Source organism: Aureobasidium pullulans, assembly GCF_000721785.1.
Source record: "Aureobasidium pullulans EXF-150 unplaced genomic scaffold scaffold_3, whole genome shotgun sequence".
In the NCBI taxonomy this organism is placed as follows: Eukaryota; Fungi; Ascomycota; class Dothideomycetes; order Dothideales; family Saccotheciaceae; genus Aureobasidium; species Aureobasidium pullulans.
This window is the reverse complement of record NW_021941023.1, coordinates 661,344-677,898: the sequence shown is the minus strand read 5'-3', so window position 1 is coordinate 677,898 and position 16,555 is coordinate 661,344. Positions and strand designations below refer to the sequence as shown.

The following is a 16,555-nucleotide window of genomic DNA, read 5'->3' as shown; positions in this document are numbered from 1 at the left end:
AACGACCTTTTTTCATATTATAGAAAAGCATGGGCTAATGTGTAAGGAAGGAGCCTATCCTCAATCTACCAATCAGAAAGTGCAAAAAGAACCCTTGTAAACCGCGGTTGGCTGTACATTCGAAGAGGGTTTTGCGTCACGACTAATTAGCAGAACAGCTGGTAAGTTGGAGATGCAGCCAGGGGCTGTTTCAATCTAGACTCACCATTTCCCCCTTACCTCCTCCCTATTACTCTCAACAAAAGCCAACCCCTTATATTTGCGCGCGAATCGGCGCGGAATGTTATATTTCACCAACGGTCTGGGAATAAGATACAACCAAGGACGATCAAGATACGCTAGCCTGTGCGAGTAGTATACATTGCTATCGAGAGATGTTGGCAGTTTCCTTGTCCTTTTCTGCAGTAGTTTCCACCACATAGCTAGATGGAAGACTCTTTCAAGACGTCGTAGTGGTTGTGGAGTTGGCCTTGAAGTTAGAAATGAGCTTTCTGAAGATCTTCGTCGTCTTGCTTGATGATGTTGTGAGCTCATCGACCCAAAACCTCTTCAATGTACAGCCAACCGCAGTTTACATCACCAGACCACCTACCTTGTAACCATCAACAAAAGGACAGTAAAGGCTGGATACTTATTCGGTGAAGGAAGTGCGAGACAGATCGCATCAACGAGCATCACTACTGTGCCTACTGCTCTCCTCACGTGCAGTGTTGAGGGTTGAGAAGACTTTGTTCGTTCCCGGACTCTCCCTCTACAAGTCGTCTTTGTGTTTATGGTGGCATCTCTTTTATTCCTCCTGGTTGGATGCACACTTGCCCTTGTTCACCTTCTATCGTTCTCAAAACAGCATAGCTTTGTGCCATTGGCACGTTCGAGGGAAGTAGTGAGACGTTTTTCTGTAATGGTTGGATTGAAAATAAAGAATCTTGACGTGAAGGCCGCAACAGAAACTATCGAATCGGAAGTCATTCTTCCAAAGGAAAACAGGAAGAAGAAATTAAAAGCAGAAGAAATAAAGAGGGTGGAGAGAGAAGGGAAGGAATTGTTACCCGCGATCTGTCTCTTCTCCTGTTGTGAGACAGACCTGGCCTTTGTACGCCTGAACCTTGACCCGCCCGCCAATATCGAAGAAGAGTCTTGTATGCGGCGGCGTATACACACAAGCCTCGTATAGGTCATCTCCATAGAATAAAAGAGAAGCAACATGAGCCGTATACAACGAATAGAAGATGTAGAATAGAAAAAAGGGGGGCAAAAGAAGTGAACTTGTGCCTGATGTCGTTCAGACATAACCAAGCATGTTGGACGCTTACCGGCGATAGCGACTGCAAGGATTGTTAGTATCGCGTGAAGATATCGGAGTGTATCCGGAACATACCTGTAAACATCTTGTCTACTCCGTCGCATGCGATGTGCTCGGGGTGTATCATCGTCCTGTCTGCGGCGACCTTCTGCAGCGGCGACTTCCTCATAGGTGCGCTTCCTACCGCTGCCTGATTTCTCGGGAGCGACTGGCGCCTTGGCTTTGGGAGTTGCATCCAAATCGACCATTACGTCGTCGGGATGGAAGTCCGAGCCAACAGCGGTGTGCTGAGAAGTAGTCGACTTGGGACTCGCAGGATCGTGTGCACGCCAAGGATCGAAAGATGGTGATCTGCTTTCGCGAGGAGGAGGTGGAGGAGGGAATTGGGGACCATATGCGAAGCGTTGGCCTGCAGGCCCGAAGGCGCCAGGAGGGGTGATCTTTTTGCTGCCGTAGGTCAGATCGTAGAACGTTATACCTCCAGAAAACTGTACATACCGATTGGTCGGGGGAACTGGTAGCCCCAAAGCAGGAGGTGGGGTGGGATAGACCATCTTAGGCGATCCTTCGACACCAAGCGCGGCAAGAATATTCTCCTGGGCTGAATCCTTGGGAAGCGGAGCAGGCTTGGCCTTGGGTTGTTGTGATCCTTGTCGGCTGCGTTTCTCAGGGGATCGCGATCTCGAGTATCGAGCAGAAGCTCTAGATGACTGTCTGTCGTTCTTTCGAGGCGACTTGGGACCCAGGGCCTGCTCCAAGGTGTCGAGGATAGTAACCTGCTTCACAGGCGGAGCGGCATGAGCTACTGGACGGGGCAAAGGATGTGCGAGAGGCTGAATGACTGGCTGCAAGACAGGCTTCGCTGGTTCATCTTCGTCGTCACTCATGTCCATAGCTTGGTCTCCATCAGACTGATCTTCGTACGCTCCAGCGACAGCTTGCTGCATCAGCGCTTCAGGGTGCGAGACTAGCGCAGTGACATTATCCTGAGTGACCGGCTCAAGTTGGTCAGTGACAGGATCCGGTCGATCACGATTCGCAATGACAGTGCGGACAGGAACAGTCACAGCTGTCTTGCCAAACTCGACGAAGATCAGGTCATCCTTGACCTTTTCCCACTCATCTGTGTCTCGCACACTCAGTCTGATGTCGACGGACATGTCGTCGGGGAAGAATTCGGATGTGACACTGATGTGTGCATCTTCAGTCGCCTTCACTGACTCGGTCCACGTCGGTTCAACATCGTCGAAGACTGACGGCAATGGCTTGCTAGTCGGGATAGCGGGGTGCCATATGATAAGACCGAGGCTCAGCTCTGGCACGACCTCCTCAGCCGGAACGCCAGCTTCACCTTCAAAGTCGAAATCAAGGCCGAAGTCGAGACTGGACTGTCGAGTATGCGACGCGGCGTATCCGTCTTCGCTGATGGGTAGGGGATAGGCGGAAGCATCCATGTACGGCGTTGAATGGGCAGAAGGCGCAGCGACGTAAGCACCGTTCACATCGTAATATCCTGAGTGCTCCTGAGGGGGATATGCAGATGCAGGCACAGCGTACGGCTGTACGGGTGCTGCCACTGTATACGATTGTGCTGGTTGCGGAGGTTGATGAGGTTGATAAGGTGGCTGCTGGTAAGCTTGGCTCGGATCATACACGGGCTGAGTGGGATAAGTTGCTGCCGGAGGATAGCCTGTGGTGGGTGGAGCCTGATATCCTTGGTAACCCTGCTGAGGGTAAGCTGGCTGAGGAGCTTGGTGAGTAGGATAAGTCGGGGCTGTATATGGAGCCGCGGTATATGTCGGCTGTTGTTTGTAACCAGGAGGTGGAGGATAGCGTGTGATCACGGGATTGCCTTTTTGCTTTTTCAAAGGGGGACTGAAACAGAATCAGGACTGCGCAGAGACGAAAGGAGATGGAAATAAGCAGCAAAGATGATCTTACCCGTTTTGTGGAGGAGCAGCATAAGGTTGCTGGTATGGTTGGGCTCCATATGCCACTGGTGTTGGAGCAGGCTGATACGGAGGCTGAGCATAGCCGGCTACCGCAGGATAGTGAGGTTGTGCATAGCCGTTTTGATATGGCTGTTGCTGCTGGAAAGAAGCTTGAGCAGCGGGCGCATTATACATGGCGGGCAATGTTTGCTTGCTCTTGGCCAAGGGTCAAAAAGATTTGACGAACTGAGGAAAGAAGAGAAGACTTTTGAAAGCGGCCCACCAAAGATGAATCAGAAAGATGCCATAGGCGGATGAGAAAGGAGCGATCAGAAGGGACAGTAGAAGAAGAGTTGCAAGGGATATGAATCAACTTGTGCCAGTCGTTTGACGGGGAAGGAGAGACGAATCAACTCGGACGCACAGACGAAGACGGCAAGGTGCGGGACTTTGACAGAATTTGTGGAAGGAGCTGTTTGTTAGGAGGTGTTTGGATGAGACAGCTGCCAACAGAGTCTCGTCACCTACCCTCTACCTGGCTGTAGTTGATTGTCGTCGCAGCAGGAGGCAGCAAAGCAAGGTGCAAGGATTATTTACATGGTAAATTGCACGTCGGGCCAATCACAACGCTCAAGTCTGGCTACGTCACGTGAAAGCCGTTCACAAATTCAGATTTGGTGGGAGGTGGTGCGGCGTTCGGGGGAGATGGGCCAAGTGCAGCAGTTTGAGGCAGCATTTGGAAGACCGAATACGCTCGCCGCCGAGCTCTCGTCATGTCGTTGCGATAGACGCATCTTGCACGCTGTGTACCTATTCCTTTCGACCATGTGTAAAAGGGTCGATTCAACCAAGGCACCAATATCGCCTTTCCCGTCCCCCTAAGTTCTTCTGATCCGCACTCTTTCGCACCTGCCTGCTAGAGCATCCACCGCAAACATGCCCGGACTTCCCTGTAGGACGCCTATCGCTATAGCATTTCACCGAGCGGCAAGAGCTGACTTCTGCAAGCCAGCATCGATCTTGACGAATGCATCTCCAGACTCTACCAGAAGGAGCTGCTTGCCGAATCGGTCATCGAGGCAATATGCGCAAAGACAAAAGAGATGCTCATGAAGGAGAGCAACGTCGTGCACATCCAGGCTCCAGTAACCGTCGTCGGCGACATCCACGGCCAGTTCTTTGACCTCCTCGAGATATTCAAGATCAGTGGGCCATGTCCAGACACGAACTACCTCTTCCTCGGTATGTCTTGCGCACGCGACCGCCTGCCCACACCTCTCTGACCAAGCATAGGCGACTACGTTGATCGCGGCCTCTTTAGTGTAGAGACCATCTCGCTTCTGGTCTGTCTCAAACTTCGCTATCCCCATCGCGTTCATCTCATCCGCGGCAACCACGAGTCCCGAGGAGTCACTCAGTCCTACGGCTTCTATACCGAATGTAGTCGCAAGTACGGCAACGCCGCCGTCTGGCATCACTTCACCGACATGTTCGACTACCTCTCCCTCTCCTGCGTCATCGACGACAAGATCTTCTGCGTCCACGGCGGTCTGTCGCCGAGCATCCATAGTATCGATCAGATCAAGATCATCGACCGCTTCAGAGAAATCCCACACGAAGGTCCTATGGCCGACTTGGTCTGGAGCGATCCGGACGCCGACCGCGACGAGTTTTCGCTGAGTCCAAGAGGAGCTGGTTACACCTTTGGCGCACAGGTCGTCAAGAAATTCCTCGAGGTCAACTCCATGACACACATTCTCCGCGCACACCAGCTCTGTAACGAAGGGTACATGGTCATGTTCGACGACAGACTGTCAACCGTCTGGAGTGCTCCCAACTACTGCTACCGATGCGGAAATAAGGCTAGTGTCCTCGAGGTCAGCCCGACTGGAGAGAGAAAATGGAATGTCTTCGACGCCGCTCCGGAGAACGAAGTCCATCGCATCGAGCAACAGAACCAACACAACAATCCCGGCTCAGATCCGGTCAGAGACTATTTCCTGTAGAAAGAGCCACCCTTTGCTTCAGCTGTATTGCGTTATGGGTCGATAGAGGCAGCATCTCTGGAGTTTACAAATGATACCAAGGCGGCGCGATATGATATTAGGTTTGCTTCTGTACGATACCATTATTGCAACTTTCTTATTCCTTTGCTTGGTTACCTGGTCAAACCAATTTAATATGCCGTTATTCACGAACGTAAGTTTAGCGCCTAATCACACATTCAAACATCGAAGGCACAATTGGCTTCTTAAGTGGCATTGTCGAGATGACAATATCCAGGCTAAACACAGCTATGGCATAAAGCAGTAAAAAGAGTGGCAGAGGTCAGAGCGCAGTTATCAAAAAAAAAACAAAAAGGAGCGACAAGGGTGGGAACGGAAGGAGCAAAGCACAACAAATCAAAAACGCACATCACAATCTGTCTTCAAACGACAGAAATGCTGGCAATTGTGTCCTTCTCACCTCCCAGCTTCAAGGAAACAGAAACCGGACGAACAGTGGACGAGGCATTAGAGACCAGACTGTCCACCTTCTCCAGGCTCAACGAAGACTGATTCTTGCTAGCCCGAGGTTCACGAACCATGATCTCGAGATCCACGACCTTCTCAGCTCGCTTGAGATGGATGGATTTGATGATCTCGAAACCATACTTGCGGTAGATGGCTGGATTGGCAGCATTGCTGCTCTCGAGATAACAAGCTCTACCCTCGGCATCCGCACTGTTGGTCACGTACTCGATACACTTGCGCGCATAGCCTTTGCCACGGGCTGCAGGCTTGGTGCCGATGTACACGAGGTAGTAGGACTCGTCATCGCGAGCGCCCATGACCTCGAGCTTGGTGTCGTGCAGCAGAGGGAAGAACTCGTCGAAGAAACGAGTCTTGCCTTCGGCTGAGAGCTTGTACCACAATCTCCACATGCCACTACGCAGGATGGTCAAGTAATCATCCATGTTCTGGCCCGGAAGCATCCTGTGTCGCTGTCAGCCATCCTTACAACATGATATCACCATCAACACAGAACTTACCACAAAGCAACACAACCGTAGTCGGATCCTGCGGCCAACACCAGGCCCTTCAAGATGTGAGCATAGGTCATGTACTCAAGAATGCTCACATGCAGGTCCCACTTCTGCTTCTCGGTCCAATGAGCACGATCAGGGACTTCAGTGAAGTAGCGAGCGACATCATCGTCGGCGAAGGCCTCGGCCAAGCACTGAGCAGCCTGCTTGTACTCAGCCAGAGTCACCCGACGGACCCCATCCCCTCCAGCAACAGCAGCAGTAGCAGCAGCAGCGGTGATCTTGTCACTGTTGACAGCGACATAATTTTTCTGGTGGCCACCACTGTGTCCATTCATGGTTGGCTTATTGCCATTGAGGGCGTAGGTTGTCTTTTGATGTTTGACGCCCTCCATGATGGATTATTGGGTTTGTTGGTACTGCTGCTGTGATTACTGAGGGGGATGAAGGTCCTGCCGGTGTTCTTGTTGATGGCAACGAAAAACGACATCAATATCTGGGCTGTAGCCGATGTGCCTTGCAAGGCTCGAAGGAAAGCTGAGATGCTTTGTTGTATGAAAGAGGTGATCGAGTCGGAAGGTGTTTGGTAGCAGCAAGTGGTTCGAGTTCGTGTATAGTATCGAGAGAAACGAAGACTGATGTTTGGGAGAGGGGAGAGGAAGTCAAGGCAGGCCCGGAAGCCGAGTGCCGTTATATACACCTGCTCCTCGCCTCGCCCTTCATGCACAGATAGAGCAACCCAGATACGACCATAGTTAGCTAGCCCCCCACGTTTCCTCACTCCTGCGGAGATGCCCGCGCTATCACGAGGAGCTTTTAGCTTCAACATCGCTCATCCCGGACGTCTCACCTCCCGAACTGTAAGACGCATGCATGCCTCTCTCCGGTGTCTGCAGAACCCCCTCTTCCTTTTCTGCATTCCAGACTCTTTCCCTTGGTACCACCAATGCAATCCTACGATACAACATACATACTCCGTACAAAGATAGCAAAAGCCGAGCCCAAAAAGCCCCCCCGCTTCCTGCGAAGAAGCAAACGTCTGGTCGCACCTGCCCACATGATGAACACACACGCCTGGAAGCAAGATTGCGGAGAGCAGGGCCTCCCCCGCGTGAACATGCCCGATTGGGCGTAGCACAGCAAGCCACTCTGAACCCTGTTCGAGGGCCACCTGAATCCTTCGGGTAGATCACCTTGCTTTCTTATTTGGCATCACCGCCGTATCTTTTGCTTCATCTTTTACGTCCGCAGTGACCGTCCAAAAGGCGGTGCTTCCTTTATCAGTGGAAGACGCGTATTGCGACGTGTCAGATGCTAGATTCGGGCCTTTGTCTTCTTGGTCGGTGATTTGATGTGTTGGCAGGGCATGACGACTCGGGCAAGATAGCAATCTTGAAACGCTAACGCGTTTGCCTATTTCCTGCTCCAAAGCAGTGATTGCGATTTGTATGCCTGCAGAGCGAAGGTCATGGTGCTTCATAGACATCCGAACTTCCACACATGTGTCCCCGTAGTTCGATAGAATGCCGTATTTCCAACAACGTCCCCCTCCTCCTCGATTCAAGCATGGCGTAGAAACGGTGCCTTTGACCAAGCCTATCCAAACAAATGTCCGTCCAAATGCCTCGAAGCATTGGGATGCAAGCCACTGGGCACTATTCGTCTTCGAGGACATACCCGTAGAGGTAAGGACTAGCATCTAAATCACACAGAAGCGACCACTGTTTATCAAACGTCTAACCGAAACAAAACTCCAGACTATCAACAAAGCCATCCATGCCATCTGCCCTGATCCGCAAGACGACGACCTCAATTACTGGCTCGCCGACCACACTCACAACGTCGCTGAAGCCTCATCCCTTGTCCTCCCTCCTACTTGGACCCCCCCATTTCTGGGCCAATCCATCGAACAGGCCTTTGCCTTTCTCGCCGACATTCCAGAAGACATCACACTCAATAGAGAATACATCGCCGTCCTAGACAAACACTTTTTGGAGGGAAACGGTTGGGTGCTGATCTATCATCTTGATGGAGAAGGAGTCATCACTTGTGTTCCTTGTGTTCTTGAACTGTGTAACATGCTCCCTGGAAACGTGAATTTTCACGAAGGCACGTGGAAGACGGATTTGGAGGATTGGAAAGATCGAGGTAATGTCATGTTCGGTGGTGAACGGATGGAGAAATCGAGAGTATTGGGTAGACAGACACTGGAAGAGACGACGAGCTAGCAAAAGAGCTTGGTTTGCTTTCTATTCGTGCTATGCTGGACTGAGTATACAGTATGGTCATCTGTGATGGCTTCTATTCCATATCTTGCTAGCAATCTCATATCTTGTCGTCATGTCCTAGCGCGCACGGCACAAGGATTTTTGGAATTCCTCTCGAGCTCAATAGCCCGGTTCTATCCGATTCGTTAGCGAGTCTTGACTTGTAAGTAGGAAGCTTTGGAGCACACACCATCGTTCCAGTACAGCGTATCTGCTTGCACTTCCGGCCCAGTAGCTCCGAATACCCAGCCAAACTTCAGCTTGATGTATTGCATCAGATGGCTTGCCAACTTGATATGTCCAACATCCGTAGGATGATATTGTGGTCCCTGTAACTTCAATCAGTACCAGTCATCTACCATCTCTCCCACGCCAGACTTACAATATCGTTGTGTTGCAAAATACCAGTAGTGTTGAAGTAATGCACGAAACCGGCGTGTTGGTAGTGAGCGTACACCTGTTGAATCTCCTCTATGAAGGCACCACCTTGCTCCCAAGTATTTCCAACCTGACCAAATCCGTTCCAAAGAGCGATGAGGATGATCTGAGCTCGTGGGTACTTCTGATGCACCTGACCGACAAAATCGATATAGCTGCTAAGATACTTCTCGTTCGTGACGTTGTTGTGCGTGTTGTTATCGTTGGTGCCGAGGTTGATGACCACAATATCGGATTGTTGATGATGTCTAAAGTCCCAAAGTGGTGGGTTGTCGCCATAGATGACTTCTGAGCGGTAGGAAGTATCGGAAGCTCTGTACCATTGGTATGTTTGACCATGAGCATTTCCCCAGCAGTTTTGGTCCACCAGACAGATACCAGGATAGGCGGTGATGTCGAATTCGACATTTCCGAGACCCTCGGCTAAACCCCAGGCGTAGCTCGAAATGCCTTCGTAGGTTCCGTATTGACCTGCTGATAGACTGTCGCCGATGATCTCGATTTTCTTGGAATAGTTCGGAATCTTGATGAGTTTTGCACCTTTGCTGAGATGGACACCAGCTATCTGGACACCATAGGCATAATTGGTGACACGAAGCTCGAATGTCTGCGGCTTTTGCGATTGAGTTGTAAGATTGAAGCCTACAGTCGATGCGTCGATAAGCTGGTGGGTCGAGTTTGCAGTGACGTTTGTGAACAACCAGTCTTGACCAGCGAATCTGTATGCAATGAGCACGGCTTGAGAAGTGTATTGACCAAAGCTTATAGCAACTTTGTCGCCGGTGAAGCCGAATTTGAGACCAGGAGCTGACCACCAAGATATATGCTTCTCGTCCCAACGACCTTTGTATGAGATCTGGGAAGCGTTGGGAGAGAAAGACGTCCAGTTGGAGTTGCTGGTCACAGATGCAATGCTTGTGTCAGGAAAGACTATGTCTCGAACTTGTCCATTTTGCAGGATGGTTGCAGAGGCGAGAAGCGGTGCGAGTGCATACGCTATCAGATTGGAAAGACGCATCTTGACGATTAATACGAACAAAGTGAAGATACTCAGTAGAACAGCGAATGGGGAAGGTTATAAAGTTCCATCCACTACTACCTATACCAGCGATGGAGCGGGGTCCAAAGTATGCCTACCGTCTTCGGCACGATGTCATCGTATCGGTTGTCCTCCTTGGAAAAAGTCGAGCGGGGAAGGCAGATCATTAGGGCCTGGTATAGACCTTGCTCGAGCACGACGATGGTTTGTTACAAAAAGGTGACGGAGGTTCTATCTCCGTTGGCGATCACTGGTGGAATTCGCTGAACTTGCATGCATATTGCTCCGCAAATGTTTAGCCTGTAGCTCATAGCGGAGATGTAAAAGTGTGTTGTTCTTGCATGATCATCAGAATACGGCCAGTGTTTACGAAGAGTTGCAGCTGGGTTTGATGGTCGTGGTAAAGTGCAGGACTCAGGAAGTTGGGCCAAATCATGACGCATTCGCTAAATGAGGTGGCTGGGGTCTTGACATGATCGCTTTCGATGTCGCAAACTTCGTCCAGGTCAATTGGCGCTTGAAACCTGAAATCAAGCCCAGAAGAGTGCAATTACCACTGTAATCATCATGAGTGAGACGATTGAGAAGAAGATTAGATGTTTGTCTAAAATCTAGAACAGATACTGCAACTCTGCCTCGGTCATTCAGCGCCCCAGCTTCCCCTCCCCACCTTCTTCATCACAACCTCCGGCCTTCCAACCATCGTTCTTGCCTCACATCAATCATATCTGGAACAAGAAAGCCTTTTCACAATCAATGCAGAGCATGTTTAAACAGATACGACACCCATCCGAAGCTTCTCGGTCATGTGTGGCAATGTCCTCAAAACCGGGAAGCATCAGAGAAAATGAGAGCTCTGGGCATAGGAAGAAGCGGTTGTCAAGCAAGAGGAAAGTGTGACCATCAAGCAGGAACAACATGACTAACGAATCAATTTCACTCCTTATTTTTATTACATACGCTCATCTCATCGGATTACTCGAATGACCTCGTTCCAAATGATTGATTGAAACATTGATATACATTCTAGACTAGACACGTCAAAATGGATACAATTTGTACGTCTGTTTTTTCCTTCTCACCTCCAAAACAAAAACACCGAAATAATCCAACCGGTGGAGGCTAATAAATGTGATAGTAGAAAGAAGATGATATATAGAGTAAAATGCAAATAAACATGCACAGAGGTATACCGAGCGTCGGCCAAAAAAAAAGCAGCATTAAATCCCATTGATAGAAATGACGTTGACAAAAGAAAGAGACTGACAAGATTCTAGAATTAGAACATGTTGTCGGGCTGATATACTCCTGCCGATAAAAGGGTTTCAGTCGGAATGTTAGCTCTCACTTCGCGAGGGTGAGGATAACCGTTGATCGATTCACCGCCATTTTTGTATTGCTCCGTAGGCATACCAGGAGCTGGAGGTGGTGGCGGAGGCGGCGGATGCATTGCGTTCTGCAATGAGAGCGAGGCGTCAGAAGCTGCGGCACTGACTGCGATAGAAGAAGTCTCGTAGGGAGATCTGGTGCGAGTCAAAATGTTCTCAGGCTGTGACTGCTGTCTGGAAAACATATTCGGCAGCACAGTCTCATACGGCGATGGCGCGTATGCATCTATCGGTGGTGACTTTGTACGGTTCTTACTGTTGTTACGCATACGCTCCGTCACACTGCGGAAACGTGAGTTGATACCCTCACTGATGCTTCCACGACCACGTCTCTGAGCCTGCGCTTGCATCTGAGCTTGAGCTTGTGCTTGAGCCTGAGCAAAATTGTTCAGTGGGGGAGCTGTCAATGCGCCAGCTCGGTCGATGGTCGGAAGTACGTCAATGACCATGGGTTCTTCTTCTCCTATGGCTATGTTGATAACGCCCAGACCACTGCCACGATTAGCCATCAGTGGCGGTGGAGGTGGGGGCGGGGGTCCAGCAAGATGTTGAAGCTCTGGCAGCATCAACTCTGATTCCTCAACAATAATAATTTGAGCGTCGTGCAAAGTCTGGTCGATACTGGGTCTATTCGATGAAGGACTCTGTTGAGGTTGCAGGTCGTTCTCCGTAGGCGTTAGCTTACGGCTGTGTCCTCCCTTGTTAACTGATCCTCGTCGGGCGGAATGCGGCAGCACAGTCTTGTAGTGCCAAGGTGTGCCATCCATGTTCATCTCAGGAGGTGCCGAGGAAGAACGAGGAATAGCCTGTGAAGTCACTTGTCCGAACACTGTTGAGGGTAGAAGAGGTGCGATGTCATCTTCTGGAGACCTCGGAGACGGCGAATCTTGATGGAAGGTGGCAGATGACAACTGGGGAGGAGTCTCAGGGACCTGAGGAATGGCAGGTACGTCTTCGCGATCGCTTGAATCGGCAGACATGTAACGTGGATGCCTCATAGCCCGTGGAGTGGCTGGCAGTCCGATTGGCGCCGTAGGTGTTGATGTGCCTGTGTTTCTAGTCGGCGGAAAGCGGCCCTTTGACTCCGGATCGGCCGTATGACTACGTGTAATCTGATTGCCAGAGTATGGAGGCATGAATGAGCTAGGAGCATCTCCAAGCTCCGTATGGTGCCTCGGGGGCATGAACGGTCTTCTTGGAGGTGTCTTGAAATCGCTAGGCAAAGGTATCGCGGGTGCGGATGGACGTCTGGCCAAAGATGCACGTCTCTCCTCAAGTTCTCGAGCGGCCAGCTGCTTCTTTGTCAAAGTCCGGAGATCCCTAGGTCTTGCAATACCCTCCTCTGGCGTTTCGGAAGCAGAACTGTCTTCGTCGAGACTTTTTCTGGGATAGTCGAGAGCTTGTACTCCGGTATGATCACTAACAGATGCTGCTCTGCTTTTCTTGACATTTAGTTTTTGCCGAGACTCGCTCCTTCCGGCATTTGAGTCGCCGGAGATTTCATGTGGAATGGAAGGCAAATGGACGGGCGGTCTCGCCGGCGTACGCGACTCGCTTCTTTCACGAACATTGGCTGGTAGTCGTTGATCAACCTGACTGGGCTCTCTTACTCTGTTTGGGACTTGACTGTTCGCTCTCGACGTACGTCCCGCGTTCGATACTCTCCTCTGCGGTGTAGACTCTCGGTAATAAGACTCATCTGCAGTGGCGGCTGCGGCCATAGCTCTACTTGCCATGACTTCGTCAGGAGACATCGGGATTGGTGAGGATGGTGATCTTCTCGGTGGATTAATGTACCGCTTTGCTGGCCGTCCACGGAAATCCACCGCGTTACTAGAGGGTTCGTCTTGGTTTTGATGAGGGGCCACGAACGGATCCGACTGACGGCTTTGATTGGCAGATTCCAAGAATGCCTGTGGAGCAAGATACGTCGTGTCGTAGACCTTCACTTGTAGATCGCTGTTGGCTCTCTCCCGTGAGCCGTTCCTAGTTCGCGATTCGCTCTTCAATCGTGAAAACACGTCACTACTTGGAGACGGTAGACGATTTGAGCTCGAAGTTTGTTTCTTTGCTTGCTCAAGGCTCTGACTCGAATTGGCCGAAACAACGGATGAAGGATTACGACTGTGTCCAAGCTTTCTTTGGTCCAGAGTTCCGGCTATATGTGCAGAATCAGAAACCTCTCTCCGAGCGGTCAAAGGGGTTTGAGAGGTGTCGCGAGTACGGGACACCCCACTTCTAGAAGGCAGTTGTCTTCTAGCGTATCCACCCGGAGTCGCTGTTCTTGCAGAGGATGGATCTCTATCGAACTTGTGACTTGGACGGAGCCAAGGAGCTACACCACCGGGCGAGATTGCAGATTCAGCTATTGGTGTGACGCCAACACCGAGCATACCGGCCAATGGCGTTCTCTGGTCGGCGGAGGGTAACAGAAGAGGAACCCCTTTGTCGCCGAAAGTTGTGATCAACTTCAGCGATCCGTTCCTCGTAAGCTTTCGATTCGAGCCAACAGCAAAAGGAGGAGAAAGCGGAGGACTTAGTGGGGAAGGGCCAATGCCTTGTTCTCTTTGACTCGAGAATACTGCATCTTGGGCTCGAGGAGATGACCAGGAGTCAGAAGTCTCGATGCTGATGCATGAGAAGCATCGAACAGCGAGTTCAGGTCGGCCTTGCATTACCAAAGCCTCACCCCACTTGCGAACGAGATATGATTGCCTTTGCCAATCTGATGGCATGGTTAGACATGTCAGAAGGACTGCTTCCATATGGTAGCCACGAGAGACATAGACCTCAATAGCATCATCGTGTTCACCAAATCCTAGAAGAACTGCGACGGCAGGGTGAATGTCACCTTTTGCCAGAAGCCGTTGGACAAAGGCTTGACCAACTTGTTTTCCGGAAGAGGGCCCCATGGAGCTCAGAGCAAGAAGCATCCAATCAGAAGAAGTCATGTTTTCAGATCCGACCATAGCGGCCATAGTATCTGCACCAAATTCTCCAAGCCATTTGGAAAGAAGTACACCACTCGCAGATCCAGGTCTTTGTCTCATGACTGCTGTTGTTAGCCAAAACACTAGAAAGCATGGATGCAGAAGTGGCAAAACTCACATTCATCCCTAACCAAAGACTCGATATCATCGTTCCAGCCAAACACTACGCTCAGCATCTCCTGTCGCAGAACATCAGATGTACGGGCGACTTGCCCATAGTGGGGAGTTCTGAAAGGTACATCTCGGAGTCGTGCTCGAGTATGAGGAAAGAGATCCATTTGCGACGTTTGTTGAGCCTCATCCGGACTTCTCAGGATTTCTTTGCGTAGACCTGAAGAGCGGAATGAAGAAGTAGATCGAATTGAGACACTCTCTCGAGGCTTGATTGATGGCAACCCGAACGAGAATTCGGTTCCTTCGTTGTGAGAGACGTTGGAAGCCCGCGAAGAGGGCGCTTTGTCGTAGCGATATGACGGCACCCTCCGTCCTCCATCGGAAGACCTAGAGCTTACCGACGATGTCTTACTAGAAGTTGGACTGAGCGCTCCAAGGCGGTCTTGCTTTTCTTCTTCGAGCTGATCCATCTCTTTCGCAATCTTCTCAAGAGGTGACATTGTACCAAGCTCACCTTCGCTCAGATCCGCATCCATAAAGGCAAAAGGTGCCGAAGCAGCATTCGCCGCAGCCTGACGTCTAGCTGTTTCCTCCTTTTTCTGTTCTTCGATGGAATTTGGTGGAGATGGCGGTAGCGGTCCTGGGGCGTGTTGAATGCTGGCGACCTGTATAGGAGTTTCACTAGGGTTCACATCGTACTGTTGAACAGTGTGATTTGGTCCTAGCGTGAAAAGCGTCGAGGACGGTCCATAGCATGCGACACCTAAAATGTTGTCGACAGTCGGAACAGACTGGAAACTCACGTTCTTGGTCCGAACGTCCCAGGAGCGCGTCTCTCTAAAAACTAATTATCAGCAGAGATTGGCATATCGGAAAGGGGAATGGTCTTGCCCATCTGCGTGCTGAATGATCCGACCGTTCTTCGACCACGTAAACCAGCAAGGCCCAACACCTCTATTTTCGAGCCTACTGAGAATTCGGATGATGTTTGGAGTCTCTCCAATGACAGCTGTCTTTGGTATGCTCCATACTCTGAGATCGCCATCTGCTGTTTGAGTGGCAAGCATGTCGGACTTTTGACGCGAGGAGGAACCATGCCAGGAAAGCCCGGCAATTCGGGAAGGAGCTTTCGACGTCGTCAGACTATGCACGATTGTGAAAAGCGGTTGCAATGTTGCTATTAGAATGGAGCCGTTTAGGAAGCTGCGACTGTTAGCAAGAGTGACACATCTGACTCTGGAGCAATACTGTACCCAATTGCAAAGGTCCGTGAATCGGCTGCCGGGGCTATCGCTGTAATTGGATCATAGATTGTGCGAGCTGATATGTGCTCAGATGTCGAGGGCTCAAACAAGATTACGTTGCCTTGCGCGTTCCCTGGAGCTCGTCAGAACAACCTCATGACCAAGGAGTGCATTTCTTACCAAAAGCAATGTTTCCATTCTTCATCCATGCTGCCACCCGGATGTGTTCGTACGCTGCAAAGCGGGCGATTTCGTCGCCTGTTGAAATGTCCCAGACTATTGCCGTGTGTCCCGTATCGTAGCTGACTGCTAAACGCCCTGCACCTCTTTCGCTGACAGTGTCTGCGTGTATCCAAAGTACATCTTCCTGGTGTCGGTCAAATCTTCGCTCTATCGCCAATGTATCGTGGTGCAGGCAGAGAATGATGTTTCTTTGTGCATATAGGAAGAATGAGGCAGTCGCTGCACAAGGTTGGAATTCGACATCGGGGTCAGGTGTGAATGACGATTGAGGAGGATTAGGCTTGGTGGTCGCTTGCCTTCTAACCGCAGAGTGCGACCTTTGACCGGAGGGCCGACCGGTCGACATTGCTGAACAAGATCTAGAAGAATCAGGATAAAGGTCTCGTAGAATTGACCTCGAGGGAGCGAATCAAGCGGTCATGAATTGGGCCAGGTCTTTTTGGCAGTAGATGGCCGAGTACCAGAATAGCAATCGGAAAACAAGGTGTGGGATGCTGTATATTTCTGCTGTAACGTTGCGCGAGATCGACGTACCGAAAACTTGTGCCAAGTGGATGCAGTCACACCGCGTGG

At 50.6% G+C, this 16,555-nt stretch overlaps 6 protein-coding genes across 6 annotated transcripts; 2 read left to right on the top strand and 4 right to left on the bottom strand.

Moving 5' to 3' along the window:
- Positions 1-1,241: 1,241 nt before the first annotated feature.
- M438DRAFT_129542 (uncharacterized protein) lies at positions 1,242-3,630 on the bottom strand. The gene is made up of 4 exons (XM_029898810.1): positions 3,245-3,630; positions 1,802-3,178; positions 1,379-1,750; positions 1,242-1,325 (listed from the first exon to the last, which is right to left on the bottom strand). The coding sequence occupies exons 1-4, from the start codon at positions 3,427-3,429 to the stop codon at positions 1,310-1,312; spliced, it is 1,950 nt and encodes a 649-aa protein (XP_029763827.1). The 5' UTR covers positions 3,430-3,630; the 3' UTR covers positions 1,242-1,309.
- Positions 3,631-3,952: 322 nt separating this feature from the next.
- On the top strand, positions 3,953-5,349 carry M438DRAFT_342777 (serine/threonine specific protein phosphatase). The gene is made up of 3 exons (XM_029904841.1): positions 3,953-4,186; positions 4,243-4,476; positions 4,528-5,349. Exons 1-3 carry the CDS (start codon positions 4,171-4,173, stop codon positions 5,238-5,240), a joined length of 963 nt encoding a protein of 320 aa, XP_029763826.1. The 5' UTR covers positions 3,953-4,170; the 3' UTR covers positions 5,241-5,349.
- Positions 5,350-5,419: 70 nt separating this feature from the next.
- M438DRAFT_342776 (uncharacterized protein) lies at positions 5,420-6,209 on the bottom strand (the record flags this gene model as incomplete). Its single annotated transcript, XM_029904840.1, has 1 exon — positions 5,420-6,209. A coding segment is annotated over one exon (547 nt), but the record flags the coding sequence as incomplete, so codon positions are not given.
- A 1,279-nt stretch (positions 6,210-7,488) lies between these two features.
- Positions 7,489-8,753, top strand: M438DRAFT_362499 (uncharacterized protein). The gene is made up of 3 exons (XM_029907588.1): positions 7,489-7,944; positions 8,017-8,660; positions 8,717-8,753. The coding sequence occupies exons 1-2, from the start codon at positions 7,783-7,785 to the stop codon at positions 8,485-8,487; spliced, it is 633 nt and encodes a 210-aa protein (XP_029763824.1). The 5' UTR covers positions 7,489-7,782; the 3' UTR covers positions 8,488-8,660; positions 8,717-8,753.
- M438DRAFT_386822 (SGNH hydrolase) lies at positions 8,303-9,982 on the bottom strand (the record flags this gene model as incomplete). The annotated part of the gene is made up of 3 exons (XM_029908995.1): positions 8,303-8,660; positions 8,717-8,855; positions 8,909-9,982. 3 exons carry the CDS (start codon positions 9,980-9,982, stop codon positions 8,647-8,649), a joined length of 1,227 nt encoding a protein of 408 aa, XP_029763823.1. The 3' UTR covers positions 8,303-8,646.
- A 1,111-nt stretch (positions 9,983-11,093) lies between these two features.
- On the bottom strand, positions 11,094-16,328 carry M438DRAFT_403006 (uncharacterized protein; the record flags this gene model as incomplete). Its single annotated transcript, XM_029909629.1, has 6 exons — positions 11,094-14,443; positions 14,500-15,258; positions 15,299-15,332; positions 15,527-15,698; positions 15,749-15,872; positions 15,920-16,328. 6 exons carry the CDS (start codon positions 16,326-16,328, stop codon positions 11,283-11,285), a joined length of 4,659 nt encoding a protein of 1,552 aa, XP_029763822.1. The 3' UTR covers positions 11,094-11,282.
- Between the last annotated feature and the right edge of the window lie 227 nt (positions 16,329-16,555).

Bases quoted from the DNA above. Each gene is read 5' to 3' on its own strand.
- M438DRAFT_342777 (XM_029904841.1), top strand. The intron at 4,477-4,527 runs GTATGTCTTGCG...GACCAAGCATAG, and splicing joins CACGAACTACCTCTTCCTCG to GCGACTACGTTGATCGCGGC.
- M438DRAFT_362499 (XM_029907588.1), top strand. From the start codon at position 7,783: ATGCCGTATTTCCAACAACGTCCCCCTCCTCCTCGATTCAAGCATGGC. The intron at 7,945-8,016 runs GTAAGGACTAGC...ACAAAACTCCAG, and splicing joins TCGAGGACATACCCGTAGAG to ACTATCAACAAAGCCATCCA.
- M438DRAFT_129542 (XM_029898810.1), bottom strand. From the start codon at position 3,429: ATGTATAATGCGCCCGCTGCTCAAGCTTCTTTCCAGCAGCAACAGCCA. The intron at 3,179-3,244 runs GTAAGATCATCT...ATTCTGTTTCAG, and splicing joins GCTGCTCCTCCACAAAACGG to TCCCCCTTTGAAAAAGCAAA. The intron at 1,751-1,801 runs GTATGTACAGTT...GACCTACGGCAG, and splicing joins CCAGTTCCCCCGACCAATCG to CAAAAAGATCACCCCTCCTG.